The sequence below is a fragment of the Aspergillus wentii genome, assembly GCF_001890725.1.
Source record: "Aspergillus wentii DTO 134E9 unplaced genomic scaffold ASPWEscaffold_6, whole genome shotgun sequence".
In the NCBI taxonomy this organism is placed as follows: domain Eukaryota; kingdom Fungi; phylum Ascomycota; class Eurotiomycetes; order Eurotiales; family Aspergillaceae; genus Aspergillus; species Aspergillus wentii.
In genome coordinates this window covers 1,689,076-1,715,783 of record NW_024467837.1, presented here as the reverse complement: position 1 = coordinate 1,715,783, position 26,708 = coordinate 1,689,076, and the positions used below count along the sequence as shown (strand labels likewise).

Genomic DNA, 26,708 nt, shown 5'->3' with positions numbered 1-26,708 from the left:
CAATTCATTATGCTACCATGGCTATATATAAGACAATCGATCACCTGATAATTCGTGTCTCATAGAATGCAAAGTCAGTTCCGAACAAGAAAAGAAACCCTTGCGTGGCGAGATTCTTTTGGCAACAAAGCTTGAAGCTCCAGAAGCTTCCAGCCTCAAGAATACGCCTTATCTCTTCTCCTTAAGAACACCAACACCCTCCCACCTAGAGCTCTGTTACTTGTATAGTCAATTCCTGCTATACACGGACAATGTCTCTGGTGCAGCATGTTTCTGCAATTGACGGCGTCGACCGTGAACCAGAATTTCCAGAGATAACTGAGCAGCTCCCCCCCATTCGTCGCGAGATAAGCTATGACGTTTTCCCACAACCTCACTTTGAAGCAGACGACAAGCCGGGAACTGCTGCCTATAATGTTTCTACAGCAAGAAGAATTGGTGAGAACATTGCACTCCTCTGTAGAATGGCTCTTTTTAACCCTGTAAAGCCCAGGTGATTGCCACAATATTCGCGTGCTGGTTCGCGTCAGGAATCGTCTTCGGCTTTGCAGCACTCAAACCTGTTTTGGTATCGGAGGGTGTCTACCGTGAATTGTGTACGGACGAAGAATTACAAGATAATGTCGATGTATGCTATAAGCAGGATCTCAGGTAAGCCTTTGGCTTTCGCACACTCATCAACGATGTTCTAATACCGCGACAGGTTGAATTTGTTCTTCACCGTTGCATCGATAACTGCGAACGTCTCCGCACTCCCAGTAGGAACCATTCTCGATCGCTATGGCTCTCGCGTTTGTGGATTTGCAAGTTGCGCCCTCCTCACCGCAGGTAGCCTTCTAATGGCATACTCCTTCTTCCGGCCTGACTTTGATGGATATATAATTGGCAACATCTTCCTAGCCTTAGGAGGAACTTTTATCTTTGTTCCCTCGTTCCAGATTGCGCACGCCTTCCCAAGATACGCAGGAACGATTGTTGCCCTTGTTACTGGCGCCTTTGATGCTTCCGCTGCAGTTTATCTGTTTTATGGGGTACTCTACTACACAACTGATAAAGGTTTCACGCCAGCCAAGTTCTTCCTGGGCTATCTCATCGTACCGGCGCTTATTCTTGTCTCTTTATTGACTTTTATGCCCTCTAGAGACTACCAATCGGTCCAGCAACTCGAGGTCAAGATTGATAAAGCTGCGGATGCCACCCGCGATGTCCACGAGTCAGACGAGGATATCGAAAGTGACTCAGAGCTCCGGCGGGTCCGAAGCCAGCGTGCAGAACGGCGGCACAAGAAGATGCGCAAACTCGACGAAGTGCTTGGAGGCAAGGACGAAAGGAAGCAACGAGAGGTGTACGAAGAGGAGCGCCAAGAAACAAGTGGTGTTTGGGGCGCTCTCCATGGCCAGCCCGCGCACAAGCAAATGGCCACGCCGTGGTTCATTCTCATCACGCTGATGACTGTGCTGCAGATGTTGCGAATGAATTACTTCATCGCTACAATCAGGTCGCAGTACGAGTATATGCTGGGCTCGAAAGAGCAGGCCAGTCTGATTAACAATGTTTTCGATATAGCATTGCCGGTGGGCGGTGTCATCTCCACTCCCTTGATAGGGATCTTGCTAGATCAACTCAGCGTTCCAGCCACGCTTACCATAATCGTGGTGTTGACCACTGCCGTTGGAGCGCTGAATTCGGTACCAGCAATATGGGCTGGGTACATAACTGTCTCTTTGTTCGTTCTGTTGCGACCACTTTATTACTCCGCCATGTCGTAAGTTTCATCTCAGACATAACAACTGGCAAATTCTAATTATCCCCATTTTAGTGACTATGCCACGAAAGTGTTCGGCTTCGCAACATTCGGCCGTGTATATGGGACCATCATTTGCTTTTCGGGCTTGGTGAATTTCTCACAATACGGCCTGGACACCCTTACTCACAGCTTGTTTCACGACGACCCAATTCCCATTAATGCTTTTCTGACCGGTGCTGGATTTCTAGTCGGGGTTGCATTAGTTGCGTTTGTTTATCTGTCTGGGAGGGATATGAAAGAGAAGGAGGAAGAAGGCGATGATGAAGAGCGGCAGAGATTGATTCCCGAGGATGATGAAGAGGAAGAGTGACAAGTATCGCAGCGTGTCTTGTTGCATCTTCTCCTGGGTCAAATAATGTTGAAGAATAGATGAAATAGCTCACAGTTAACAATGATAATACGGTAGTTGAATCAGACGAGTATATGCAATGCAGGTCTTAAACATAACTCACTCTACCCTTGATATTTGTTGGTTGAATTGGTCTTTCTATCGTGTAATCCATCCTATCTATTGACATCGAGCTGTTCTATTCGCTATATTAGCCGATAAGTACCTTAGTTGAATCAGCATTGATCCCATGCAATTGAGGGGGATCGGCGGTATATTTAGCAGACACGGTTTCTGTTCGTCGCAGGCCAATCGGTATATGATTACTACTTCCGGGGATGATTGACTGCCTAGTCATAGCCAACAAGTTCCACCGGATCGTTTCACATCCTTGGTCTAGGAGGGTAGTTAGCATCGCATATTCTTCTACGACTCATGAAAAATGAAAGCTGTAGGAGATGTATTGATTCAAAAGATATTTTCAGTTGCCGAGGCATGCAGTGTGTTTTTCTGCGTAGTCATCGTAGAGCCAAGGTTCAGACTAGTGTAATTCAGTTTAGATGTTCCGATTTGCTGGCAAATTCTCCTTTAAATTGGTACGTATAGCTATGGTAAATCGCCTATTCAATCTAGATTTATCTTAGTGGCAAGGGTGAAAATGATCAAAAGGTCATGTTGGGCACTAAGGTAGTCCTGCGTGGAGCATCTTGAGATTCGCACCAATTGACTCTAATAATCTTGTTCCATCGAATGAAAACTCAAATGTGCCTTTCAAAAGAATTCCCCGGAAGTCGAGAAACAAATCTCATTCGATGCACGCGTGAAACCAAGATTAAACTAAGCCGTATACACCATCTGGGCCGGTCGATAGACTCGGATGTGGTGAACTCTGCCAGCCACCTGTTTAGCAACGATAAAAACTCGTAAAACTGGGAATGGGCATTCGAATGTAACGCACTCCTTGCCAAGCTGCCAAGTGCGTGTCTTGATGTCAGACCTCTTCCATCCCCGCATTCATTCTATCTCAGGATCGTCTCTCCACCCGCCACTCCCCCGCATTTCTATCGCCAAATCCGGGGTATCATCGTGGGTCTTTGTCCTTACACGCTGTTTTTGTGGCCATCTCCGAGGCAGTTTGACAAACTCGCCCGGCTATTCTGATTGTTGCTCTGTGGGAGTCTTTGGTAATGTCGCGGTCTGGTCGAATCAGCTGAGCTTCCGGTGGATTGTGTGGCTTTTTCTGCCGATATGCAGCTATGAGGGAGGGGCAATGTACTTTCGTTTGACAGACGCCAGAGATCTTTGCTAGCAGGACTACTAGCGTTTTATCCATGGCAGGCGACATATTTACCCTGGAACGCTAGCCCCTAGATAATGTCGACTTCCCCATGTCTGTTTTTCTCGTTTTCCTCCTAGTTCATCAAGGGTTCTGTTGCTGAGAATTCAGAATCCCGTCATGTCACCCACGAACAGCGAGAAGCGCGCTAGCCAGGATCGAATTGAAGATATCGAGAAACCTACAGCTGAGAATGTTGTTGACGATAATGAAGATGAAGAGTTCACTCCGGCAGAGCAACGCAAGATCATTCATCGCATTGACCGACGTTTGGTCACGATGACTGGTCTGGCATATTGTATTTCTCTGATGGACAGGACAAACCTCAGTATGGCAGTTGTGGCAGGGTATGTCGATGGAATTTTGAGATTATTTCAGCTCACTGTGTGGGTCGCTAACTGCTTGATAGCATGAAAGAGGCCCTTGAGCTAGACGTTGGATCGCGATATGTCAGTCTCATCATCACTACCAGGTAGTGAGCGTTCATCCACTAACGGCTGAACAGTCCGTCGTTGTTCTCATCTTCTTCGTTCCCTATGTTATATTCCAGCCTCCCATGACGATAATCACCAGAAAGCTGGGACCTACCATATTCCTGGGCAGTATCATTGTAAGCTGGGCTGCGATCATGATTGTATGTTGTCCTAGTCCATTTTTTGAAGAGTTTCCATTCTAATACTATAAATCAAAGGGAATGGGTTTTACAAAAGACTGGAAGCAAATGCTCGTGTGTCGTATACTTCTTGGTCTTTTGGAAGCAGGTAAGGTCACATACCGTTACTCATGGTCATATTCCTAATCCTCGTTAGGATATTTTCCCGCATGCGTGTACCTTCTTTCATCCTGGTACGCCCGGTGTAAGTTGAGCAATCTTATGAGATCCGACATTGCTAGGAACTGATCATAATAGTTGACGTCCAAAAACGCTTCTCAATCTTCTATCTCATTGGATGCGTTGCATCGGCTTTGTCTGGAATCCTAGCATTCGGGCTAATGCAACTGGGAGGAGCCCATGGACTCGGGGGCTGGAGCTGGATCTTCATCCTCGAGGGAGTTGTGAGTAATCCGATTCAAGGCAGATAAACGGAAGAACTAATGTTTCCAATAGATCACAGGCGCAATAGGTTTGCTGACATTCGTCTTCCTCGTTGACTTTCCGGACAAAGCGCATAAGTCGTGGAAGTTCCTCAACGAGAGAGAGTGCGCATTCGTTATCCGTCGTATCAACCGAGATCGATCTGATGGTGACTCGGAACCTTTCACTTTCAAACGCTTCTTCTCGCCTGCTCTGGACCTCAAAATCTGGGGGTTTGCAATGATTTTCTTGTAGGTTGTATACAAAATCGCCACAGGACAGAAGATAGCTAACGTCCATCAGCTGCATCACTACTGTCACATATGCCATAGCTTATTTCCTTCCCATTATCCTCCGGGAGGGCATGGGATATGGGATCGGTGCTTCTCAATGCCTTGTTGCGCCTCCTTTTGGCTTCGCTGGTATTGTAATGTTCGGCACGGCCTGGGTAGGTGACAAGTACCGCGTGCGCGGTGCAATTCTGGTCTTCAACGCCTTGATTTGCATCATTGGTCTTCCCATGATGGGATTTGCCAAGGGTAATGCTGCCCGATACGTTGGCGTTTTCTTGAGCACGGCTGGAGCCAATGCAAATATCCCCGCTTGCATGGCCTACCAAGCCAACAACGTTCGAGGCCAATGGACTCGCGCTCTATCAAGTGCTACACTAGTCGGGTTTGGTGGCATTGGGGGTATTGCAAGCAGCTTGGTGTTTCGATCACAGGATGCTCCTGGTTACCGGCCAGGAATGTATACGACCATTATGTGAGTTTTCTCTTCATGGCGGCGAATTAACTTCTTCTAGAACTTTGCTAAATTCTGCAGATGCAACATCCTTATTCTGATCATCGTCGCTATTTTGAGCTTGTGGTTTCGGTATTGCAATAGGCAGGCAGACCGTGGAAAGCGTATAATCGAAGGATCCGCCGAATTTCGCTATACTATCTGAGCTTAGGCTTTTGGTGGAAGCTCAAGGTTTTCTTCAAGATGAAATCATATGAGATCATGTCGCCACTGCAGTGGTCGTGTCATTGTCAGCAAGTCATGATAGTATATTTTAATTTGAGATATTTCAAAACACTTAACAGAAGATAAGTCTAGAGACTAAACTACCCGTAGTGTTTGGTGATGATGAGGCAGACAAGAACGCGTCTGGTCATGTGCAAATAGCTTATTTGAAGCCCTTCTAAAAGGCAGACGAAGAAATTACATTCCCATTTCTATTATTTAGTGACGATTGATGCATTTTAAAGCATTTTACAAAGTAGTGTCCACGATGTTAGAATAGAGCTCTACTTTGTAGTGACATTCAGGCTTTTTATGCGGATAATATATTGCAGCATGGCAGTGATATCATACTGACATGAAGGTATCAACACCAAGTTCATGTTGATTCTATTCATACAGCATAGAATATATCTATATTCTCAGTCTAATGATTCCATCAGAGATGTCTAATTGTCTATATAATAAAGCCGAGGTAAATCTCCAATTAGAGTCACAAGTAATAGTAATGGCCAGTGCGAGATAAGAAACGTCTAGCGGTGTCGGACTGCGCTGCCAATGGCCCATGCTTTTGATCATCCGTCTTCTGCTGCAGGCCTGGACAATAGAGTCTGGGGAACTTCTTGCTGTCTATCGTCCCTCCATAGAACCTGGAATATTCAAATGAAATCTCCGATCCATTCACATCGAGAAATTTCTTCCAAAAGAAACGAATATCCGCTCCGTGGAGCCACAAACTCACTTTCCCGCGGGAAACCCTCCGCCCTTATCGTTATCAGTTCTCCGCCTTTGTCTGTGTGAGTGGCACCGCGGGGCAGTCCGCCCTCTGATTGGCCGGAGCACAGCGTTATCGGGGCCTTTTGACGCAGTTTCCCGTATCGCCCGCGGTTTTCGTGTCGGACAAGTGCAGCAGCGACGGCAACGATCAGGAATGATCTCGGCCTCAATTTTCGTCTGGCCCTTCTTATTAAGTCTTTTATCCCGTCTTTTCGCTCAATTTCCCTCTCCTCCTTTTTACATCCTCCTGTGTTCTTGTGTTGGGCTTTCTGCTTCAATCCTCCCCGCAGAACTATACAGACGTCATTCCTATCTTTTGGCCTCGCCCGCCATCTCCGTTCCAGTCCACTGGAACTTTTCCCTATTCTCCAGTATGGCTGCGTCCTGGTGCGCCCTGCGCGGCACTCGCCAGCTGGCTCTCCGTACGCGCCTTCACATTTCTCCTTCGCCAATTGCTTTCCGGAAAGCTTCTCCGTCGTTCAATGCCACCCGACGGTGCTTGACGATAGCCGCACAGCAGAAGCAGACTTCGCAACGGACGGTTTACACCAGCTCCCTTGCCGATCACGGTGATTCTCACCCCCGCGATGCCTTCCAGCCCCTCGATACTTTCCCCAGACGTCACATTGGCCCATCGCCAGACGCTGCAGAGCAGATGCTCGCCACTCTCGACCCTCCCGTAGCATCGCTAGACGAATTCGTCAAGGAGGTCCTTCCGGCAGACATCCTTTCCAAGAAGGATTTGCACGTTTCCCCCCTCAATGCCGACATTAATCTGTACCGAGACAGTGTGCACGATGGTCTTGGAGAGACGGACATGCTTAAGGCGTTGGAGACATATCGGAAGCAAATTGATGTTTCGGGCAAGACATACATCGGCAGTGGCTACTATCCCACTAAGGTTCCCCCAGTTATCCTCCGCAACATTCTGGAGAACCCAGCCTGGTACACCAGCTACACTCCTTACCAGCCGGAGATTAGCCAAGGTCGTTTGGAATCTCTACTGAACTTCCAGACCTTGACCGCGGACCTTACTGGCTTGCCTTTTGCCAACGCCTCGGTTTTGGATGAGGCTACTGCGGCCGCAGAGGCCATGACTATGTCTTTGGCCAGTCTACCTCTTCCCAGACAAAAGAAGCCCGGCAAGGCTTTCGTTGTCTCCCACCTTTGCCACCCTCAAACTCTTGCTGTGATGCAGTCCCGTGCGGAGGGATTCGGCATCAATCTGGTTGTTGGTGATATCTTGGCGGATGACTTCAAGCTGGTCAAGGAACAGGGCGACAACCTGATCGGTGTCCTCGCTCAGTACCCTGACACCGAAGGTGGTATCTATGATTTCCAGTCCTTGGGTGAAACAATCCACGGCGCTGGTGGCACTTTCAGTGTGGCCACCGATTTGCTGGCCTTGACTGTCCTCAAGGCACCAGGAGAATTTGGCGCCGACATTGCATTTGGAAATGCCCAGAGATTTGGTGTTCCCATGGGCTATGGTGGACCTCACGCCGCCTTCTTCGCTTGTGCTGACAAGTACAAGCGTAAGGTTCCCGGTCGTGTCGTGGGTGTGTCCAAGGACCGTTTGGGTAACCGTGCCCTGAGACTTGCTCTGCAAACTAGAGAACAGCACATTCGTCGTGAGAAAGCCACCAGCAACATTTGCACAGCCCAGGCCCTTCTTGCAAACATGAGCGCCATGTACGCCGTCTACCACGGACCCACCGGATTGAAGGGCATTGCCCAGCGGGTCATGTCCATGACCGCAACACTTCGCGAGAAGCTTGCTGCCTTGGGTTTCAACGCCCCTATCCGAACTAACACCACTGATGGTGGTGCTGTTTTTGACACCGTTACCGTTGAGCTTTCGGACAGCCTGGAAGCGGATGCTATCATTAGCGCTGCTCGCGCACAGTCGATCTTCCTGCGCCGTGTCTCGCCTAACAAGGTTGGTATCTCTTTGGACGAAATCACCGGCCGTGACGAGGTCAAGGGAATCCTCCAGGTTTTCGCAACCCATGCCTCCAAGGGCGAGGTTGTCTTGGATGAGAACCTCGGTATCGCTCCCATTCCTGCCAGCCTGGAGCGCACATCTCCTTACTTGACCCACCCTGTCTTCAACACCCACCACTCGGAGACAGAGATGCTCCGCTACATCCATCACCTGGAATCGAAGGACCTGTCGCTAGCACACTCGATGATTCCCCTAGGCTCTTGCACCATGAAGCTCAATGCGACTTCCGAGATGATTCCCGTCTCGTGGCCCGAATTCTCACAGATGCACCCATTCATGCCCGCAGACGTGGCCAAGGGGTACACTCAAATGATCGACGACCTGGAGCAGCAACTTGCAGACATCACCGGCATGGCAGAGATTACTGTTCAACCAAACTCTGGTGCCCAGGGTGAGTTTGCTGGTCTCCGAGTTATCAAGAAGTACCAGGAGGCTCAGGGATCGAACCGCAACATTTGCTTGATCCCTGTTTCCGCCCACGGAACGAACCCCGCCAGTGCTGCTATGGCAGGCATGCGTGTCGTTACCATCAAGTGCGACATGAAGAACGGCAACTTGGACCTTGCAGACCTCAAGGCCAAGTGCGAGAAGCACAAGGATGAACTGGCTGCCATTATGATCACCTACCCCAGCACCTTCGGTGTTTATGAGCCCGGTGTCAAGGAAGCCTGTGACATCGTTCACCAGCATGGTGGTCAGGTCTATATGGATGGCGCGAACATGAATGCTCAGATCGGACTGTGCTCTCCTGGTGAGATTGGTGCTGATGTGTGCCACTTGAACTTGCACAAGACCTTCTGTATCCCCCACGGTGGTGGTGGCCCTGGTGTCGGCCCCATCGGTGTTGCTGAGCACCTGCGCCCCTACCTCCCATCCCACCCAACCAGCGAGTACCTCCAGTCCAAGCGCGGCGAGACTTCATCCCCGCCGATCAGTGCCGCCCCATGGGGTAGCGCTAGCATCCTGCCAATCACCTTCAACTATATCAACATGATGGGCTCCAAGGGTCTCACCCACGCCACCAAGATCACTCTGCTCAACGCCAACTACATCCTCTCCCGCTTGAAGCCCCACTACCCTATCCTCTACACCAACGACAACGGCCGCTGCGCGCACGAGTTCATTCTCGATGTTCGCAAGTTCAAGGAAACCTGCGGTGTGGAAGCCATTGATATCGCCAAGCGTCTCCAGGATTACGGATTCCACGCCCCAACCATGTCGTGGCCCGTCTCCAACACCCTGATGATCGAGCCAACAGAGTCGGAGAACAAGGCTGAACTTGACCGATTCTGTGATGCTCTGATCTCGATCCGCCAGGAGATTGCTGCCGTAGAGAGCGGCGAGCAGCCCCGCGAAGGCAATGTTCTCAAGATGTCACCGCACACCCAACGGGACCTTCTTTCCAGCGAGTGGAACCGCCCCTACGCGCGTGAGGCGGCGGCATACCCCTTGCCTTACCTTTTGGAGAAGAAGTTCTGGCCTTCGGTGACTCGAGTGGATGATGGTAAGTTATTACTCCCGATTATAATGAAAGAGCCAAGCTAACGATGCACAGCCTACGGTGATCAAAACCTTTTCTGCACCTGCGGACCTGTCGAGGACTCGGAGTAGATATGATACCCATGCTTCATTAATGATTTTCAACACTCTTGGATTGGCATTCTGAGTCATGATGAATGATTTTTAAAGCGAGATTCAACATTAGACATTGGGGGCGTTTTATTGTTTTCGATGGCAGTCTCCTGCCATCTTCCTCGATTCATATTATAATTAAGACGACTAGATAGTCGGAAAATGACAAGAATATTCATACCTGTTCAAACTAGATTCTGTATATAAATAAATCTATTCTATATCAAGTTGTCCTGAAAAGTAAACTCTACTTATCTGGTCTTTGAATCCCCATCTGGTCTATAATACGCTAAGCCCTTTTGGTCTTATCGGAGTCTCGGCGGTCTCGGAGCCGGCCGATGCATGGAGAAGCAAAGCACGCTGATTGGTGGGATACCAGTGCCCCCACCGGATGATCCCGGGCTCCTTTTGGGACCGCTGGCTTTCAGCTACAACAAACCTCAGCTGGCCAGCGAGACCGGCTTATATATTGGTATAGGTCCCGTTAAAGTGTGCTGCTGCTTCGATTGACGATATTTGAATTGCATTTGCGTGTCACTCGTCGGCTGAGATCATATACTGCAGACGGTGTGTTTGTCGATAATACAAGCGGTGTGTTCAAGGGAGGCCCTATCCATATACCAGTTCTTTGAGATCGAGTGAGCACATTTGAAGATATACGCATTATCCTACTTTTGTATTCTATTGTATCCTGCTGTCTGGTTATCATCTGTGTCATCCTTACTTTCGCGATTAATTCTTGTTGTTTGTTTACATCGATACCCAACATGGCGGCATATACTCTGTTCTTTGGTACCTTTATTGATCTTCCACGGACACCTGCAGATGGAAAGCATGAACTTTCGATCCATCACGGTGCCCTTTGGGTGGGATATGATGGCCTGATCAAGGGATTCGACTGGAATGTTCGAGATGAGGGTGATCTCCAAGCGCTGATCGAGAAGAAGGAATGGGTGCTGGATAATGGCGAGAACAAGAAGTCCATCTCGAGTGTCAAAGTAATCATCGCAAGGGAGGATCAGAATGAGTTCTTCTTTCCGGGGTTTATTGGTGAGTGGTGAAGCTTGAGCTCTGATAGGCTGAACTGACAATTATCAGATACGCATATTCATGCTTCGCAATATCCCAATTCGGGTCTCTTTGGGTCGTCTACTCTTCTTGACTGGTTGCAAACATATACATTTCCTCTGGAAAGTTCTTTTGGAAAGTCTATTTCCAGCGCCAGGAAAATCTACAACCAGGTCGTCTCGCGCACTCTCGCGCATGGCACTACATGTGCTGCTTATTTTGCAACCATCCACGTTCCGGCGACGAATGCTCTAGCAGACCTCTGTCTCGAACGAGGCCAAAGAGCCCTCATCGGCCGCGTCTGCATGGACAATCCAGACATCTGTCCAGATTACTACCGTGACGCTTCCCCCGAGGAATCCCTATCAGCCACCCAGACTACAATCTCACACATCCACACCATCGACCCGTTCGGAAGCCTCGTCAAACCCATCATCACACCTCGTTTCGCCCCAAGCTGCTCAACCACCGCAATGAAAAACCTAGGCCAGCTCGCTGCATCGTACAGCCCACCTCTACACATCCAAACCCACATCTCAGAAAACAAAGACGAAATATCCCTCGTCCACAAGCTCTTCCCAGAGAGCAAGAACTACGCAGACGTCTACGACCGCTTCAACCTCCTCACCCCTCGCACTATCCTCGCTCACGGCGTACATCTCACCAAAGCCGAACGAACACTCATTCAATCCCGCCAGTCGAAAATTTCGCACTGTCCTGCTTCCAACTCCGCCTTGGGATCCGGGCTATGTCCTGTTCGCCGGTTACTTGATTCCGGCATCACCGTTGGTCTTGGAACAGACACTAGCGGCGGATATAGCCCTAGTATCCTCGAAGCGGTGCGTCAAGCACTTCTCGTCTCGCGGCTACTCCCACACACCGTACCCAGCGACGAGGAGGGAAAGAAAGACGAAAGTCAAAGCCAAATACTCAGCGTGGAAGACGGTCTCTACCTCGCTACACGAGGCGGTGCCGCAGTCGTGGATATGGCCAATGAAATCGGCGGGTTCGATCTCGGGATGTCCTGGGATGCACAACTGATTCAGCTCGGTTACCCAGCTAGTTCTGTGGGATGGGACGGGACAAAGACAGTCGGCAGTGTTGATGTGTTTGGGTGGGAGTCTTGGTCTGAGAAGGTTCACAAGTGGGTGTGGACTGGAAGTGATCGGAATGTCAAGTCTGTGTGGGTTCTTGGGAAACTGGTACATAGTCGACGTGATGTTGATGTTGATGGGGATTGTTTGGAGGGTCTTACATCCATCTGGAAAAGCAAGTCTATTATGACTGCTTTTGGGGCTGGGTTACTTCTTGCTGGGTGGGTTGTTAGGTCTGGTGGATATATGAGGTAATGAAGATAAATGGTTTGTATTATTCCTAGGTAGCTCATATCCTCAAATCACCGAATACATAATTTACATATTGGTTGCTGTTTCCTGGTTCCTTGGTCTTCATACTTTCCCCGTCGCAGCTCACTGCTACTTACTGGAAAAGCTCAACGCAGTCAAAGACCTATAAAACAGTCAGCTTCATGTTTTAACTTGAGTATCAGAACCACTTACAAAGTTAGGGCTAAGGAACTCATCGCCACTGCTTCCAGAGAGAACTTCAATCGTGATCTGCAACTCGTTAGCACAATTCAGCTGGTCAACAAGCTTTCTCGGTACGAACCGTGTTAGATCCTTCAACAATAGTCCCTTCCGGAATCGAAACATCGTAGACTTCACCATAGCCCCGATAGGCACCACGGGTGACGCCCCGGGAGTTGAGGTTTGTCGGGGCAGATGGTGCCTTTCCGGTGTAGTCATTGATCTGTATTTATCGGTCAGCTTTTGTCTTCTTGTATCCCGTGTATGACATGTTTCATTCGGGGTAACGCACCGTGGCCTGGGGACGGCCGCCAGCGAAAGAAAGGGTCGTTCCAATTCTTAAAGTGGCAGCTCCTGTCTGCGAGGAAGCCGCTGTGAACTTGATAGTCACGGGTGAATTGGAGGACTTGAAAATTGCCATGGGGAAATCGGTCAACTCGGAGCTGCCCACGGTGTACGTGAGAGGGCCCCAGCTAGACATGCGCGAATCGGAGGGGTGCATGTGCAGTTGGTTCTCTGCGTTGCGGAAGCCTGTTGGTCTAAATGGTGTTAGATGTTTTTATATTTCAAGTTCTGTCAATGGGTGTAGGGGACATACTGTCCGTCCCAGTCGCCAATTTTGAAAATGGTAGTTCCGGTCTTCACGGATCCGGAGATATTTTGGCTGGTCTTTGATCCGGCCTTGACGGTCACTTCGGTCTCTGCGACCTTGTATTCGCCTTGGTAGTACACCATTGTGTAGGTGCCGGGCTTCATTGCAGGGGATGTGAAGCTGCCACCAGAGGCTGTGTATGTCCAGTACTGTGCATCATCGTTGTACCTGGTTAAATGAATGTTAGCAAACACCGGATATCCGTATTCCGTGTAGTTTGACTGTCTTACCAGTGCACCACCCATTTAAAGCTAGAGTCAGCGCCAGATGCGGTTCCAGATACAGTTCCTCTGTCAGCTGCAGCAACGTAGCCCTTGATATCGAGGTCCGCGAAGAAGGAAGTGTCAATGTCGGTGCTGGGTGTTCCACTGCGACTGAAGTACATAGAGTATGGGCCGTGGAGTCCTTGGCGGAAGGATTCGGTCTGAACGTGGCCAGAGTTCTTTTATTCGTGAGCATTATGCAATAATTCCTTTCAGTATCTTTCTAATCTTACCATGTACCAGTAAAGAGCATTATAGTCCCCGCCGTTGTTGGAGTTGATGTCACTTAGACAAGATTAGCACACTACGATGTAGGTTATTGCTCATAGATATACTCACCGGTGGAATGGGCCACCAGAAGAAGTCTCATATTGGTTAAGGATCATGCAAACGCGATGGGCATCTCCGGCAATACCTTGTAAAAGTTAGTACATCAGTGCTTTGAAGGAATTCATCGGTCATCTTACAGTGTCTCTGGTCATCGATGAATCGCTGGCTGGAGTAGAACTTGCTACGGGTCTCCCCACCAACGTTGAACTATGATCTTGTCAGACAGCATGTTCAAATTCTAATCGCGAATGCCACTTACCACGTCAGAGCCCTCGATGGCTGTGCCGCCGGACGTGGTGGAAACGTCACCAAAGGGCTCTTCATTGGGCAGCAATTCAGAGTTAAGACGAGCGATGAATCTCAGCTCGCCAATGGAAGGCTCTATATAGGCATTAGATTTTGTTCGGCTTTCAAAACGGAGAATACGCACCCGCAGTAGTGTAAGTCGCCATATGGATGATAGGGTCGCCACTGTGGACTACAAAGTACTGAATCAAGGTATCCGTCTCACATGTTACTTTTATATAGTCGCCTTTGGCAAAAATAACTTGTTAGCACAAAGTCTTCTGCGATTTTCTAACAGGGTAACTCACCACTTTCAGTAGCAGAAACCGTTGCACTTCCGAGACCTGAGCCGATGTGAGATCCTTTGCCTGAATACTGAAGCTCGGAGCCATAGAAATTGATCGACGTGATATCGCAGCTCGAGCGATCCACCGTGAATTTGAGTGGGTTTGGTGATCCCGCATCAACCACGTAGGAACCATCATTGGTTGTGAGTCCAAAGGCCGCAGAGGCGACTCTGACCCAGAGGGGCAGAGATAGGGCAGTCCAAGATCTCGAAAACATGGTGTCTAGGGTTTTGAGGGGCTACAACTGATGAAAGAAAGGAATTGACCAACAGTCTGTGGACCGTCAATGGCTTTAAATGGATTTCATGATCATTGTTGCTTCTTCGGCGCAAGCGAAGCCGGTGGAGGACAAAATGAATCCGATATCACACCCATTTCATCCCTTGTTATATTAAATTGTTCTTTTGAAGACCTGGGCCCTGGACTTTGCATCAAGTTCCACCAATCTCAATGCCACCGCAATATAACAGTCTCAGCTCGATGGTGGACGGACTGTGACAACCGGCGCTAGCAAGCAACAGCGTCCTTAGTAGGATCCGCATTTAATACGGAGTTCATGCGGGGGCGCCATACAGGAGTCTCCTCCGAAGAGCCAAGCAGGAGTTTCTTGGCCTTTGGCTGTTGTATTCAGGTACATCGCATGGCGGTTTCAGCATTTGCAGTTTTGCACTCGCCAGCACTTGATCCCAACCACATCCCGGGATCGGAGCACGCTTTCATCAAAAGTATCAAGGATCGTCATGACTCGAAAATCACCATATTTAATCGAGCAATCTATTGTCGGATACATTCGCGACGGGTAGCCGAACCGACCCTGTTCATTCCCAGTCTAGCAATAATGGGGCCTCTGCAATTTTGCCGTGAAGAATTTATTTCTTCACACCTTTGAGCAAAATGAATGGTACATTTTCGCTATGTCAAGCTGCCAAGGTGACTAAATATTTTGGAAACACACCTGTTGCTTAGAGTCGAGGTGGTTCGATTGTGAAACACCATCAGTGGGCCCCGGTATAGCAGTAGTATGCTTCAGTTCAATGTGTCCAAAACGCTTTTCAAGAAACAAATATTCCAAAATAAATAGTGCATTTTCTCGACATGAGTCTATATCAATCCATGTCGGAGTTAATTCGGGTAAAAGTACCAGCAGGAGCAATTGAGTTGTCAAGCAGCAAAGCAAAAAGAACACCTGGTCTTTCAGACATAGCAAATCAAAATTCTGCTTGGGGACGTCCAAAACAACGGAGTCTTTTGTTGCTTTCTGAAGAACACTCGAGACAAGCACGTAGTCAACCCCAATTACCCGGTGCGTATCCAGTAAACCAGTTGCACGACTGACAAAGCGATGGGTAATTCTTGTTCAGAGTAAATACTTTCCCTTGGGTGCGATATCTTGAAAGAGAGACTCCTGGTTTATCCTAAACCAATCAGATAGCACCTCTGTGGGCGACTCTCCCATATCTTTGGGGATTGATACATTCCAGGAACGTGTGCAAGTCGCACAGTCCCTCGCAGTAAATGCATGTTCAAGGCGTCTTTTTGTCACACTTTTTATTCCTCCATGGGTTCAAACCCACTATGGTTGTTTAAGCAGTCCAAATCACGTTCCAATTAGGCCTGTGCATCACAGCAACCAAATCATGGTAATATCAAACACTAGCCTATATTTTCGCACAACAAACGAGGCTGTATCATCAGTGACATCGATATCTTTGCAATGTGCCACTTCCAACCGGTCGAGGTAGGACGTCAACTGATAGGCGCAGCATTCCAATGATCTCAGTTCAACCGTGACTTGTTTCCTTGCTTGTTGGAGATAGCAGCGAATTACGGTCAACACAGCCAGAATATCATTAGGCTTTGTACTGGATTAACCTGGAGCTCTGTTAATCTTTCCCCTCAGCAAAGCAGTCAGCAGTAAGGGGATATCCCAAGACTCACTCTACAGTACCGAGTAGAGGACGGATGGCCATCACATCAGGGGTGTTGCACATTCTCAATTGCCATTTCATCCAGCTGATTCCCCTGTGAATCGAAGATGATGCTGATTCACGTCTCTCTTTGTTGGTTGTGTCGCACTCAAAGAGTCACGGGGCCTGTCTAGCCCGATTAGGCGCAGGACACATTCCAGTCTCCCCCTTCGTCTCCCCCAAAAGCATCGCAGCATGTTTGGAATCTTTCCTGGCAATCTCCAGTCTTAGGATTTGCCCCTTGAACGCATACGGTGTTTGGTTCGTTGCTGGCTGCGTCGATCTTTCCATCCAGCCCACTGCCCCCTGATAGCAAGTGTCATCTCGTCCCTGTCTCGGGGCTGGCAGCGGTTTCATGAAACACCCCATCTTCTTCCTGGTGAGTGGGATTAGGGTCTGTTCCTGGATCCAAATTTAGTCGCCAGATGGCAATAGTGACAGGTCATCCTATTTGTGCCCAAGAATAATATCTGACTTCTCACCTATTGTTCTAGTGTTTTTCTAGGCCTCTTGGCGATGGCTTTGTTTATCCTCGCGAGATAAACACCTGGGTGACACAAGACATACAGATTCCGGTGTATGCTGCACACTGTATTATCCCTGTCTCGATTTAATTTGGTGTGAAACTGCATACTCTATCGACGCACTCTGATTTCTTTCGAAATTCCTATTGTCCCCGCACTCCGAAGAGATTGTTCTTCTGCTGATTCCAAATAAGGATAACAAGATCAAGAGGAGAGGTCAGCGCTAATTTAGACTGTACTAAGCAATGTTTAAACAGAGACACAGCGCTGATTTCTTCGGGGGGCTGGGCTATAGCAGACATGCCGCAACGGTCAATGATCGACGGGCACCTTTCGGCATGCGGCAACCCGACGTCTCAGCAGTGCAGCACCGACTGGATGCTTAGGGGTTTTTTATAGCGTTGCCTGTAGCCGTCGAACGCCCCGAGCCTTATCTCTGTCCTGCTAAGCCGAAGCCATCAGACCCACGCGATATGTTCGTAATACATATACAGAGTACAGACGCATTGAGAAATCACAACATATTGCCGCACACGGTAACCCTGTCTCGGCTGCAGTGAAGCCTTGTCTTATTTGTTTGGTTTTTGCCTCGTGCTTAATCAGATGGTAGATCCATCTAGCGGCAGCAAGTCTTGTGGACGCAACCGTACTATCCACGAGGACTAACAACCCAATCTCATGTTCACTCATGTATATAACCGTCAACATGACCATGTGTTGGTATCCTGAGTTTCCAACTGCGGCAATCTCTTCCTCCTTGAAGCCATTCGTTTTGTACATTCCATCCTCATTGCCCGGTTATATGTGCTGGAAACGAAGAAATTGCACTTCGTCAGAGCAACTCCAGGATGTATATGTACATACCATCTGTTGTGGTCGTCGGCCTACTATCGCAGTGTGTTGCAGGTATAGGGCTATCCAGGCAACCTTTGGCACACGAGTTACAACTATCCGCCCAGCTCGGTGTGGACCCAAATCTGTTATGGAAAGACCGTGAGGCTTTCCATAAATTGGTATCCGAGTCGATTGATTCTGATATTCCGACGGAATATGCTACAGTAAGTTCATCTACTCACCACTCATGGACAGTTGGGTCAACTAGACGGCTCTCTGTACATGCATCAGATGCTGAATTTGTGACCAGATCCCAATCGACCACAATGATTCCTCCGTCGGCACCTACCAAAATCGCTACTGGGTAACTGAAGACTTCTACGTCCCAGGAGGACCAGTCTTTGTATATGATGTTGGGGAGGCGGATGCTGAGAAAACGGCGAAAGTTTACTTGACCAATACGTCGTCATTCTTCAGAAATATGCTCGAGGAATTCCATGGGCTTGGAATTGGGTGGGAGCACAGGTACATCTCCAGCAACTGCCTTGAATTCATCAGCTAACAAGTTACAGGTATTATGGGGAGTCCCTTCCCTATCCTGTAAGCCTGGAAACGCCACCGGAGCATTTCAAGTATCATACTACGAGGCAAGCTTTGGCGGATCTCCCCTATCTAGCGCAGAACTTCAGCAGCAAGGCTTACCCCGACGTCGATGTGACACCGAAATCGACACCATGGATCATGGTTGGTGGGTCATATGCGGGTATACGCGCTGCCCTTAGTCGCAAAGAATACCCAGATGTCTTCCATGCTGCATTTGCTTCATCGGCTCCTGTTCAGGCTCGAGTCAACATGACTATGTATTTTGACCAAGTTTACAGAGGGATGAACAAGTATGGGTTCGACAATTGCACCAAGGATATTCACAGTGCGTTGGAGTACATCGACGACCAGTTGTCCAAGAACGACACAGCTGCTACCATCAAGAAAGCTTTCTTAGGCGAAGGTGCAGAAAAGAACACCAATGGGGACTTTACCGCGGGTCTAGCAGGCATTTTCCATTTTTTCCAGAATTACGGAACCGGCGGAGATGAGGGAAGTCTGGAGGCCTTTTGCGACTATATCGAGTATGACCCGGAGACGAAAAGCTCAGCAGGTCCAGATGGACTGGCTTCCATTTATGGAAGCAAGTACGTCGCTGAGCGATGGGCATCGTGGCCCGTCTATATCCCGCTGGTGAACTTGAACAGTGATACGAACTGCAATGGTCAAAACGAGTCAATTCCACTTTCGTGTGATTTGGGCAAGCCCCCTTCTGATCCCAATGGTATTAGCTGGTCCTGGCAGTACTGCTCTGAATGGGGTTACTTTCAGAGCAACAATGTTGGTCCTCACTCGCTGCTGTCCAAATATCAGACCCTGGAGTACCAACAAGAAATATGCAACCGAGTATTCTCCAGCGCTGCCGAGAGTGACCTTCTCCCATCGCAACCTCAAGCCAACTCCATCAATGCGGATTTCGGCGGCTGGACAATGCGCCCATCCAATGTGTACTGGAGCGGAGGGGAGTTTGACCCATGGAGAACGCTGTCGCCTCTCTCGACCGAGGATATTGCACCTCAGGGAATTTCATTCACGACCGAGATCCCGGAATGCGATGTGCAGACGAGTGAGAATACGCTATTCGGATACATTCTGGAGGATTCGGAGCATTGCTTTGACTTCCGGCTCAACTCGATCCCCGGTACGATATCGCGGGGTATTTTCACCAAGGCTCTCACGAGATGGCTGTCGTGCTTCAAGGGCCGAGCGTAATCAGAAATCTGGATCAGGGTGTGGATAGATAGTTTGGGCCATTTGATGTCAGTGTGGAGTGATGGCCGGTTTGGTGCGGGATCGTCTCCAGAACCCGGTTAGGATCGAGATGGTTGGCTGGAGAAATCTTCGTTTCTTGTGATTTATTTTGTTGGCACTAACCCTTTTCATACATGCTTGCGATCTACCGAAATAGAGTCCCCTTCTTGTTGCTTATCTTCCAATAACAGCTTGTTGGTGGAGTTTTTCGTGATCAACACTTCACGCTGCAATGTGAATGCAGCCGGTTCCCCTGCCTCACGTGTGTCTCAACCGAGGTGGGCATCGTCATTCATCGTCGGATGGACATTTTAAATTAATGAATGAAGCACGACTGGTGACTAGAGCTCGCGATCGACTGCTGCTATTGAGGATTTTATTTAAGAAGCCAGGAATCCTCGTGGTCTAGCCATTACACCAGCTTTAGAGGCAGCGTTTTTCTTTCTGAATACTTCAGGTACATTTTATCTGTATAGTATATTTTATAACCTTTCTCTTCTCTCTGATCAGCCTCCAGGAGTCACTTTATCGTCGGCACCATGCAGGTCCCTCTTTTCGCCCTGCTTGGTGCGTTGTTCATCACCTTTCAGATTCTACAATACATCCAGCAGACCTATCGACATCGCAAACAGGCAAAATCGCTTCACTGCCAACCTCCAAAACAAGGATCGTCGGAATGGTTTGGAGTCCCTGCCTTCTTGCGGTTGGCCAAGGCTGTCAAGGAAAAGCGATGGATTGACTACATTACGCAACAGTACGGCGTGCATGGAAACACATTCGCCCAGTCATTTTTCAATCGGAATCTCGTCTCTACCATCGAGCCGGATAACATCAAAGCACTGCTGGCCACTCAGTTCAACGACTTCAGCCTGGGAACTAGACACAAAGAGTTTTACCCATTGCTAGGCGATGGGATTTTCACGCTGGATGGTGCTGGCTGGTCGCATGCGCGGGGTCTGTTGCGACCTCAGTTTACTCGAGACCAGGTGAGTCGGTGATTGTTTTCTCACGGCAATGATTCATCTGCTTACTGTACTATCAAGGTTGCCGATCTGGAGCTACTCGATGGTCATATCGCCCGTCTGATCGACATGATCCCGAAGGATCGTTCCATGTTTGATATCCAGCGTCTTTTCTTTCTCCTCACGATCGACTCAGCAACCCATTTCTTGTTCGGAGAGTCAGTAGGCTCGATGCACCCAGTCTCGACAAACACGGGTCTTCTTGGAAAGTCAACAGTCGGCAATGCACAGGGATTCGCAGAGGCATTCGGTACCGCACAGGACTACCTGGCTGCGCGATCGAGAGCGCAATCCTTTTACTGGATGGTCAATCCCAAGGAATTCCGGGAGGCCAACCGACGTGTGCACGAAGTTGTCGACCACTACGTTCAGCTCGCCATAGAGTCCAAGAGACATCCCGAGAGGAAGCAGTCTGGAGGCCGGTACATCTTCCTCGAGGCACTTGCGGAGGACAACGATGATCCCAAGGTTCTCCGAGACAACATGCTCAACATTCTTCTGGCAGGCCGTGATACCACGGCCAGTTTGCTCAGCTCGACCTTTTACTATCTAGCCCGTCACCCTGATGTTTGGAACCGACTTCGTCAGGAAATCATTGAGGAATTTGGAGACAGTCGACAGCCCAAGGCCGAAATCACACAAACTAAATTGAAGGACATCCCTTACCTGCGCCATGTTTTGAATGAAGGTAGGTTCTGACAGCCCTGTGTAACCGAATCACCACTCGAGATTACTAACTCGACACAGTGCTTCGTCTACAACCACCAGTGCCCATCAACTTCCGCGTGGCTACCAAGGATACATCTCTGCCAACTGGTGGCGGTCCTGACCAAAAATCGCCTATATATGTTCGAAAGGGCACTCCGGTCGCGTACACTGTTTTCGCCATGCATAGACGGACTGATATCTGGGGCCCGGATGCTTGCAGTTTCAGGCCGGAGCGCTGGGAGACCAAGACCCGGAGAGGCTGGGAGTATCTTCCCTTCAACGGAGGGCCGCGAATCTGTCTGGGCCGTAAGTTCTCACTCTATCTTCCCTATAATTGAGTGTCTCTAACCATAATATGCACAGAACAATACGCGCTTACCGAAGCCAGCTACACGGTAGTTAAACTGCTTCAGCACTTTGATTGCTTGGAGAACGCCGACCCAACAGTGGAAGAAGAGCCAGTGAAGCAATCGAACCTCACCATGTCGCATGACAAGGGAGTTATTATTAGATTGTCTTCATCCCAGGCTGCTTACTAGATTTATGCTATGATTGTTTTGAGGGTTATACTTTATTCATGAAAAGTCTGCGATTTATGAATGATTACTATGATTTTTGTATATATTTGGGGATATTAAATGGTCAAAGGTCAATTGGCACAGAATGTTCGATTAAAAAACATCTGGTGATGAATTTAATATGAAATCGATTCTACTTGTCCAGTCTATTTCGAAAAGCCTTATTCCAAATTGTGTATACCAACCATTCTACTAGACGTTTCATTATATGCACCACATCGATAGTCTTAATCAAGATTACAAGGTAATAATATGCAAGGCATGCATTTAATGCACGTTAATAGACCCTACAAACCTGCAAGTCATGAATTAATACAATTTGCAAACCTTGCCTGGTAAATTGGTAAAAACGCACGGCCACACGTGGCTTGGCTGGGTCATGTGGCGCAGCCTCTGCCGCCAACCAGCAACGGCGACAGCGACAGCAACTTGGCCTTCTTTTGATCCTCCAAAGAATCTCACGACTCCGCATTATTCGTGCATCCTTGGTGACAGATTCCATCGCAGATCTCTTCATCTTGACTGTCAGTCCATCTCGTGAGGGCTCCTGTGGCATCCGAGGGCGTCCAGCGACTTTTTGATTCAGCGAGTTTTGACACCCTCCAAATTCCATCAGAATCGCGCTAGTCCAGGGATGAGGACCTGGCATAAATAATAAGACAGTTATTTTTCTCCTGTTTATGATTCATTGCTTGGTTTAATTTGAATCTTTTGGTGCCAACTGCATAGCGTCCGGCGATTGATCTATTGAAGTGAATGCAACCCATTCATTAGCTGCAGAAGAAAAAAAAAAAAGTGTTTCTGTCTGTCTCGTTTTCTACGCTTTTCAGGGAATTTGATAAAAGAAAATGGCTACTGTGCCAAACCCTGCTTCTCAAAAACCACCCTCTTCGGAGACAATTGTGGTACCAAAAATGGAGGGCCAGACTTCCGGCCAAAATGAGGAGAATGTCGACAAGACGGATACGGCCGGCGATGCAGGGGACTCGGAGATGCAGCTGGTGTCTTCTCTGGCGAAATTGCAGAAGATGGAGGCAATGGTGAGTGATGATTTTCGTCTATGCGTCAAATCACATGACTAATGGAGAGCAGATCCATCAACTTCGAACGCTACTTCCCGGGCGTTTATTGGAACCTTTGGTGCCGATTGTTAATCCTCGAAAGGGTTCTGCGGTGCCAAAGTCACCTGAGATTCTGTATGAGCAGTTATCGCAGACGGCACGGGCTGGTGTCGCTGAGGTTGCCAACTTTCAGTCCATGTGGCGGGGTCCTGAGATGAAGGGTATTTGGGATAACGTTAGTGCGCAAATAAGGGAGAACGGTGGCCAACTGCTGCAACCTACTGGAATGTGGGAAAGAGATTACAATGTGCTATTGGAAGAGCTGGTCAAGGAAGAACAGACCAAGCAAGAACAGCAGCAAAAGGCCGAGGAAGAGATGGAGCGCTCAAAGATTCAGTCATCAGAAGGCGACTGGAAAACAATCGTCGAGACCTTTCTGCAGAAGAACGTTCCGGGATTTCGGATTGCTTGCAGCAACAAAGATGCATCATTTACCGCCGTGCTTGTCAAGGCGGGCATGGCCCTCCAGGCTCAAGCCATCAATGGACTTGGAAGTGGTGTGCCCGACTGGCGAGTTTCAAATAAGCTGCTGCCCGGGATTCCCAAGAGCAAACTTGAGATTGCGATAGCCGATTGCTTGAATTCCCGGACACGGCAGTGGGACCTTGCTTATTTGCTTGTGAGTAGAAGTATGCATTGTCAATGTTTGCAGAGCTAAGACTTGATTCTAGGACATGATATCTTCCTACTCGGACATCAAACAAACACCCTGTGTCAAGTGCAACAAAATGACCGATAACGCCGCCCAACTTCCCACAATCCGCCAATCCAAGCCATCCCAATCGCCCCAAGGCCAGCGAGTCTTCATCTGGGAAGCATACCATCCAGGGTGTATCTGACATGTTATAACTTAACAACACAAACCATAACAATCACCAACTCAACCAACCTCATCTCACACGATCACAATACGCCCCATACATAGCATCATGCCAACACCCCGCCGGATAAACCTCGCCATTCCGATCCCAATATCTCCGCGGAATCAAATGCCTTCTTCTTCGTCCTCCCCTCTCCCTCTCCCGATCCCCATCACAATACTCAACCCAACTCCACGTCCCCCGATCCGGAACCTGGTACTTCCTCCGTCTGAAATCGTATTTCTCCGACCCTCGTCTCCCGCAGGGAAAGGGTGAGTCGTTGCTCTCGCCGTCTCCTTCCCATCGAGACCACTGTGTGGTTTGTGGCTGCGCGCGTGTGTGCGGACTGTTGTTTATCCTGCCCACGTAAATATCCGGTCCTCGGTTCGTGAGGACGTCGAAGAGGCGCCAGCGTCGTGGCCATCGGGATGGGTTTCCGGGGCGAGGGTCTTTGGGCCAGATCCAGCCGAGGGTGGGTTCGGGTGCCATTTTTGATATAAATAGATAGATAGATTAGAGGAGAAATGAAGTATGAATATGTACGTTTAGTGATAGGATGAAAAGGGAATTAAACGATGTATTTATACCTTATTTCTCTACTGTATATATATATATTTTTTTTTTCTTTTTTTTCTTTCTTTGACAGAATGAATCAAACATTCTAGACTAGATGGATATCAGACAGTCTCAATCCATGTTTGTCATTAAAACACGCCCCCATCATTGTACGCATTATACTTGTTTGCTTTATCCCATTATCATCCATGATAGTACATGCATATGTCACAGACAAAACAAGACAAGACGACAAGATGGGATGATAAAATCTTTGTTAGGTCTTGTTTTCTTTGTCCTCAACTGAGCTCAGATTACACTAGATCAAAGCCATGTCATTCATGCATATACCCATGAATACTTTAATCTAAAGCCAGCCAGATACATATCCCTAGTTTTGGTCTTGGATGGAATCTTTTTATCTTGATTTGCCATAATTAACAATTGATAAATACTACCTAAGTATTTATTTACATGCCATGTCACCAGGGAGTTGGAAATGTAAGTCGTAGATAGGTACTGACAAAGATATAAAAAGCCCGCTATTAGTTACTGTAATGCCATCTCATAAAGAGAAAATGAAAGAAAATCCATTATATCACAACCGAATTCAACCCGCATATCAAACATGACATAGAACTTGAAATCCGAAATCCCATGACGCCGTAACCATAATTGACTTGATAGAAAGAAAGAAGTTGCTATTATCGTAAAATTGACCGAGGCTTAATGCGACGCTTGTAAGGAGAATGAAGATAGAATATATGTAGCCGGACGAAAAAGATGATAGGGAGATAGAGTAGGTGGTGTTGGTGGTAGGTTAGGTAGCGAAGACACCAAAGTTGCCGGCGAACCAGGTGAAAGAGAAGATGGTGATTGCTGCCATGCCCATTGCGAATTTTATGGCTTGGCGGTCGATACCGGACATGGCACCGCTGCATGTGGCACATTTGTATTCTATTTTCAATATTAGCTTGTGGCTCTGTAAGAAGATGGGAGGGAGTAAGTACCGTTGAGAGGCGTGTATGGCTGCGGAAGATACATGCCAAAGTTGAACTGAGTGCTTGATCCCAGATGACCCGCACTGGCAGTATCACCGATAGACGAGTCCACGTCATACACGATCAATGTATACGTCGCCGTTAGCAACGGGATCGTAGCGGACGCCTGGTAATCACCCGTATCCCAGGTCACAGCACCGGTAGCCTCGACACTCATATTGTTCGAGATAGTGTAAGTAGCATCGTTCAGACTGCAGGATGCAACGACGTTGACGGCGGACGGGGTCACAGAGAGCGAAGTGTAGTTCCATTTGAAAGTCACGTATTCACCGACTTTGTAGTATGTGGTTGCTCCGTTGGAGGGGGTGATCATCGAGATTCCTCCCGCTGGAAGACGGGCATCGATAGAGGTGGACGAAGTCGATGTGCCCTTTGTCTTGGTTGCGGTCCCTGTAGCAGTTCCTGTTTCTGAGCTAGACTCGGTACCAGTGTTGGTGTTTGTTCCTGTTCCTGTAGTTGCGGTGTCGGTGTCGGTCGCCGTGCCAGTTTCTGAGGCCGTCTCGGTAGTAGAGGGGGAAGAACCAGTCGTTGCTGAATCTGCTGCCGTAGTTTCTGCAATGGTCAGTACGATATAATAACACAATAGATGATAGATGATGGTGGTAAACTCACCATCTCGTCTCCCCAAACCCAAAAATTCATCACGAGCCAATTTCAATCCCTCCAATTCCCAAGCCGTCGACAGAGTGCCCAGAAGCAGTGTGAACAACACACTGAGTAGAATAAAAGACCGCATGGTCAATGAAGCTGAACAGCTCAACTCCTTTTCGCTGGTACTGATAACAAGAACGGGTCGATCCCTCGACGAAGCTTATTTCCTGATAGCAGAGACCCTTATGATCTGACCGCTGTTGTGGGCAGACAGTAAAGATAAGTCTCTTGGTGAAAACTTCAGACGAAGTAAAAGTGATTTAATAGCGACGATTCATCCAGAAGACGAAAAAATAGAGATAGATAACGTGGGCTGTGAGACAAATTCTCTGTCGCCAATCGTTTTGACAGCACCCTGAAACACGCAGATCGTCGGATATCGTGGGGAATGCGAGAGTCAAGACTTCAACTGCGAAAACGAGGGACAAGGTCGATAGCGAGCGACTGGTGACACGGTGCGGAAAAAATCAGACAAGA

At 48.4% G+C, this 26,708-nt stretch overlaps 11 protein-coding genes across 11 annotated transcripts; 7 read left to right on the top strand and 4 right to left on the bottom strand.

Annotated features, from left to right (window-relative positions):
* The first annotated feature begins 573 nt into the window (after positions 1 to 573).
* Positions 574 to 2,470, top strand: ASPWEDRAFT_43321 (putative MFS transporter). The gene is made up of 2 exons (XM_040836002.1): positions 574 to 1,765; positions 1,820 to 2,470. Exons 1-2 carry the CDS (start codon positions 840 to 842, stop codon positions 2,115 to 2,117), a joined length of 1,224 nt encoding a protein of 407 aa, XP_040686919.1. The 5' UTR covers positions 574 to 839; the 3' UTR covers positions 2,118 to 2,470.
* Positions 2,471 to 3,196: 726 nt separating this feature from the next.
* Positions 3,197 to 3,628, bottom strand: ASPWEDRAFT_43320 (uncharacterized protein). The gene is made up of 2 exons (XM_040836001.1): positions 3,583 to 3,628; positions 3,197 to 3,525 (listed from the first exon to the last, which is right to left on the bottom strand). The coding sequence occupies exon 2, from the start codon at positions 3,478 to 3,480 to the stop codon at positions 3,217 to 3,219; it is 264 nt and encodes an 87-aa protein (XP_040686918.1). The 5' UTR covers positions 3,481 to 3,525; positions 3,583 to 3,628; the 3' UTR covers positions 3,197 to 3,216.
* ASPWEDRAFT_43319 (putative phthalate transporter) lies at positions 3,199 to 5,743 on the top strand. The gene is made up of 9 exons (XM_040836000.1): positions 3,199 to 3,818; positions 3,881 to 3,920; positions 3,977 to 4,105; positions 4,163 to 4,232; positions 4,281 to 4,328; positions 4,382 to 4,527; positions 4,580 to 4,797; positions 4,850 to 5,311; positions 5,372 to 5,743. Exons 1-9 carry the CDS (start codon positions 3,592 to 3,594, stop codon positions 5,493 to 5,495), a joined length of 1,464 nt encoding a protein of 487 aa, XP_040686917.1. The 5' UTR covers positions 3,199 to 3,591; the 3' UTR covers positions 5,496 to 5,743.
* A 958-nt stretch (positions 5,744 to 6,701) lies between these two features.
* ASPWEDRAFT_116118 (glycine decarboxylase subunit P) lies at positions 6,702 to 9,944 on the top strand (the record flags this gene model as incomplete). Its single annotated transcript, XM_040828635.1, has 2 exons — positions 6,702 to 9,837; positions 9,889 to 9,944. 2 exons carry the CDS (start codon positions 6,702 to 6,704, stop codon positions 9,942 to 9,944), a joined length of 3,192 nt encoding a protein of 1,063 aa, XP_040686916.1.
* Positions 9,945 to 10,732: 788 nt separating this feature from the next.
* Positions 10,733 to 12,382, top strand: ASPWEDRAFT_30338 (chlorohydrolase family protein; the record flags this gene model as incomplete). Its single annotated transcript, XM_040833390.1, has 2 exons — positions 10,733 to 11,015; positions 11,064 to 12,382. The coding sequence occupies 2 exons, from the start codon at positions 10,733 to 10,735 to the stop codon at positions 12,380 to 12,382; spliced, it is 1,602 nt and encodes a 533-aa protein (XP_040686915.1).
* Positions 12,383 to 12,512: 130 nt separating this feature from the next.
* On the bottom strand, positions 12,513 to 14,713 carry rglA (putative rhamnogalacturonase B; the record flags this gene model as incomplete). Its single annotated transcript, XM_040828606.1, has 12 exons — positions 12,513 to 12,542; positions 12,593 to 12,649; positions 12,702 to 12,842; positions 12,912 to 13,158; positions 13,218 to 13,439; positions 13,502 to 13,713; positions 13,768 to 13,819; positions 13,874 to 13,949; positions 14,002 to 14,071; positions 14,124 to 14,245; positions 14,295 to 14,396; positions 14,458 to 14,713. 12 exons carry the CDS (start codon positions 14,711 to 14,713, stop codon positions 12,513 to 12,515), a joined length of 1,587 nt encoding a protein of 528 aa, XP_040686914.1.
* A 3,128-nt stretch (positions 14,714 to 17,841) lies between these two features.
* On the top strand, positions 17,842 to 19,636 carry ASPWEDRAFT_114702 (putative serine peptidase, family S28; the record flags this gene model as incomplete). Its single annotated transcript, XM_040828514.1, has 3 exons — positions 17,842 to 18,045; positions 18,132 to 18,346; positions 18,394 to 19,636. 3 exons carry the CDS (start codon positions 17,842 to 17,844, stop codon positions 19,634 to 19,636), a joined length of 1,662 nt encoding a protein of 553 aa, XP_040686913.1.
* A 578-nt stretch (positions 19,637 to 20,214) lies between these two features.
* ASPWEDRAFT_30335 (cytochrome P450) lies at positions 20,215 to 21,944 on the top strand (the record flags this gene model as incomplete). Its single annotated transcript, XM_040833388.1, has 4 exons — positions 20,215 to 20,661; positions 20,719 to 21,385; positions 21,445 to 21,711; positions 21,769 to 21,944. The coding sequence occupies 4 exons, from the start codon at positions 20,215 to 20,217 to the stop codon at positions 21,942 to 21,944; spliced, it is 1,557 nt and encodes a 518-aa protein (XP_040686912.1).
* Positions 21,945 to 22,831: 887 nt separating this feature from the next.
* On the top strand, positions 22,832 to 23,943 carry ASPWEDRAFT_115073 (RNA polymerase II mediator complex subunit MED27 domain-containing protein; the record flags this gene model as incomplete). The annotated part of the gene is made up of 3 exons (XM_040828550.1): positions 22,832 to 23,023; positions 23,076 to 23,723; positions 23,776 to 23,943. The coding sequence occupies 3 exons, from the start codon at positions 22,832 to 22,834 to the stop codon at positions 23,941 to 23,943; spliced, it is 1,008 nt and encodes a 335-aa protein (XP_040686911.1).
* A 51-nt stretch (positions 23,944 to 23,994) lies between these two features.
* On the bottom strand, positions 23,995 to 24,453 carry ASPWEDRAFT_174649 (uncharacterized protein; the record flags this gene model as incomplete). Its single annotated transcript, XM_040831247.1, has 1 exon — positions 23,995 to 24,453. The coding sequence occupies one exon, from the start codon at positions 24,451 to 24,453 to the stop codon at positions 23,995 to 23,997; it is 459 nt and encodes a 152-aa protein (XP_040686910.1).
* An 886-nt stretch (positions 24,454 to 25,339) lies between these two features.
* Positions 25,340 to 26,316, bottom strand: ASPWEDRAFT_115647 (uncharacterized protein; the record flags this gene model as incomplete). The annotated part of the gene is made up of 3 exons (XM_040828600.1): positions 25,340 to 25,476; positions 25,530 to 26,132; positions 26,193 to 26,316. The coding sequence occupies 3 exons, from the start codon at positions 26,314 to 26,316 to the stop codon at positions 25,340 to 25,342; spliced, it is 864 nt and encodes a 287-aa protein (XP_040686909.1).
* Between the last annotated feature and the right edge of the window lie 392 nt (positions 26,317 to 26,708).

What these genes read in the sequence shown, in the direction of transcription:
- ASPWEDRAFT_43320 (XM_040836001.1), bottom strand. Translation starts at nt 3,480, where the DNA reads ATGTCGCCTGCCATGGATAAAACGCTAGTAGTCCTGCTAGCAAAGATC.
- ASPWEDRAFT_43321 (XM_040836002.1), top strand. Translation starts at nt 840, where the DNA reads ATGGCATACTCCTTCTTCCGGCCTGACTTTGATGGATATATAATTGGC. An exon ending in CTTTATTACTCCGCCATGTC is followed by an intron (nt 1,766 to 1,819) that starts GTAAGTTTCATC and finishes TCCCCATTTTAG; the next exon opens with TGACTATGCCACGAAAGTGT.
- ASPWEDRAFT_43319 (XM_040836000.1), top strand. Translation starts at nt 3,592, where the DNA reads ATGTCACCCACGAACAGCGAGAAGCGCGCTAGCCAGGATCGAATTGAA. An exon ending in AGTATGGCAGTTGTGGCAGG is followed by an intron (nt 3,819 to 3,880) that starts GTATGTCGATGG and finishes ACTGCTTGATAG; the next exon opens with CATGAAAGAGGCCCTTGAGC. An exon ending in TCTTGGTCTTTTGGAAGCAG is followed by an intron (nt 4,233 to 4,280) that starts GTAAGGTCACAT and finishes AATCCTCGTTAG; the next exon opens with GATATTTTCCCGCATGCGTG.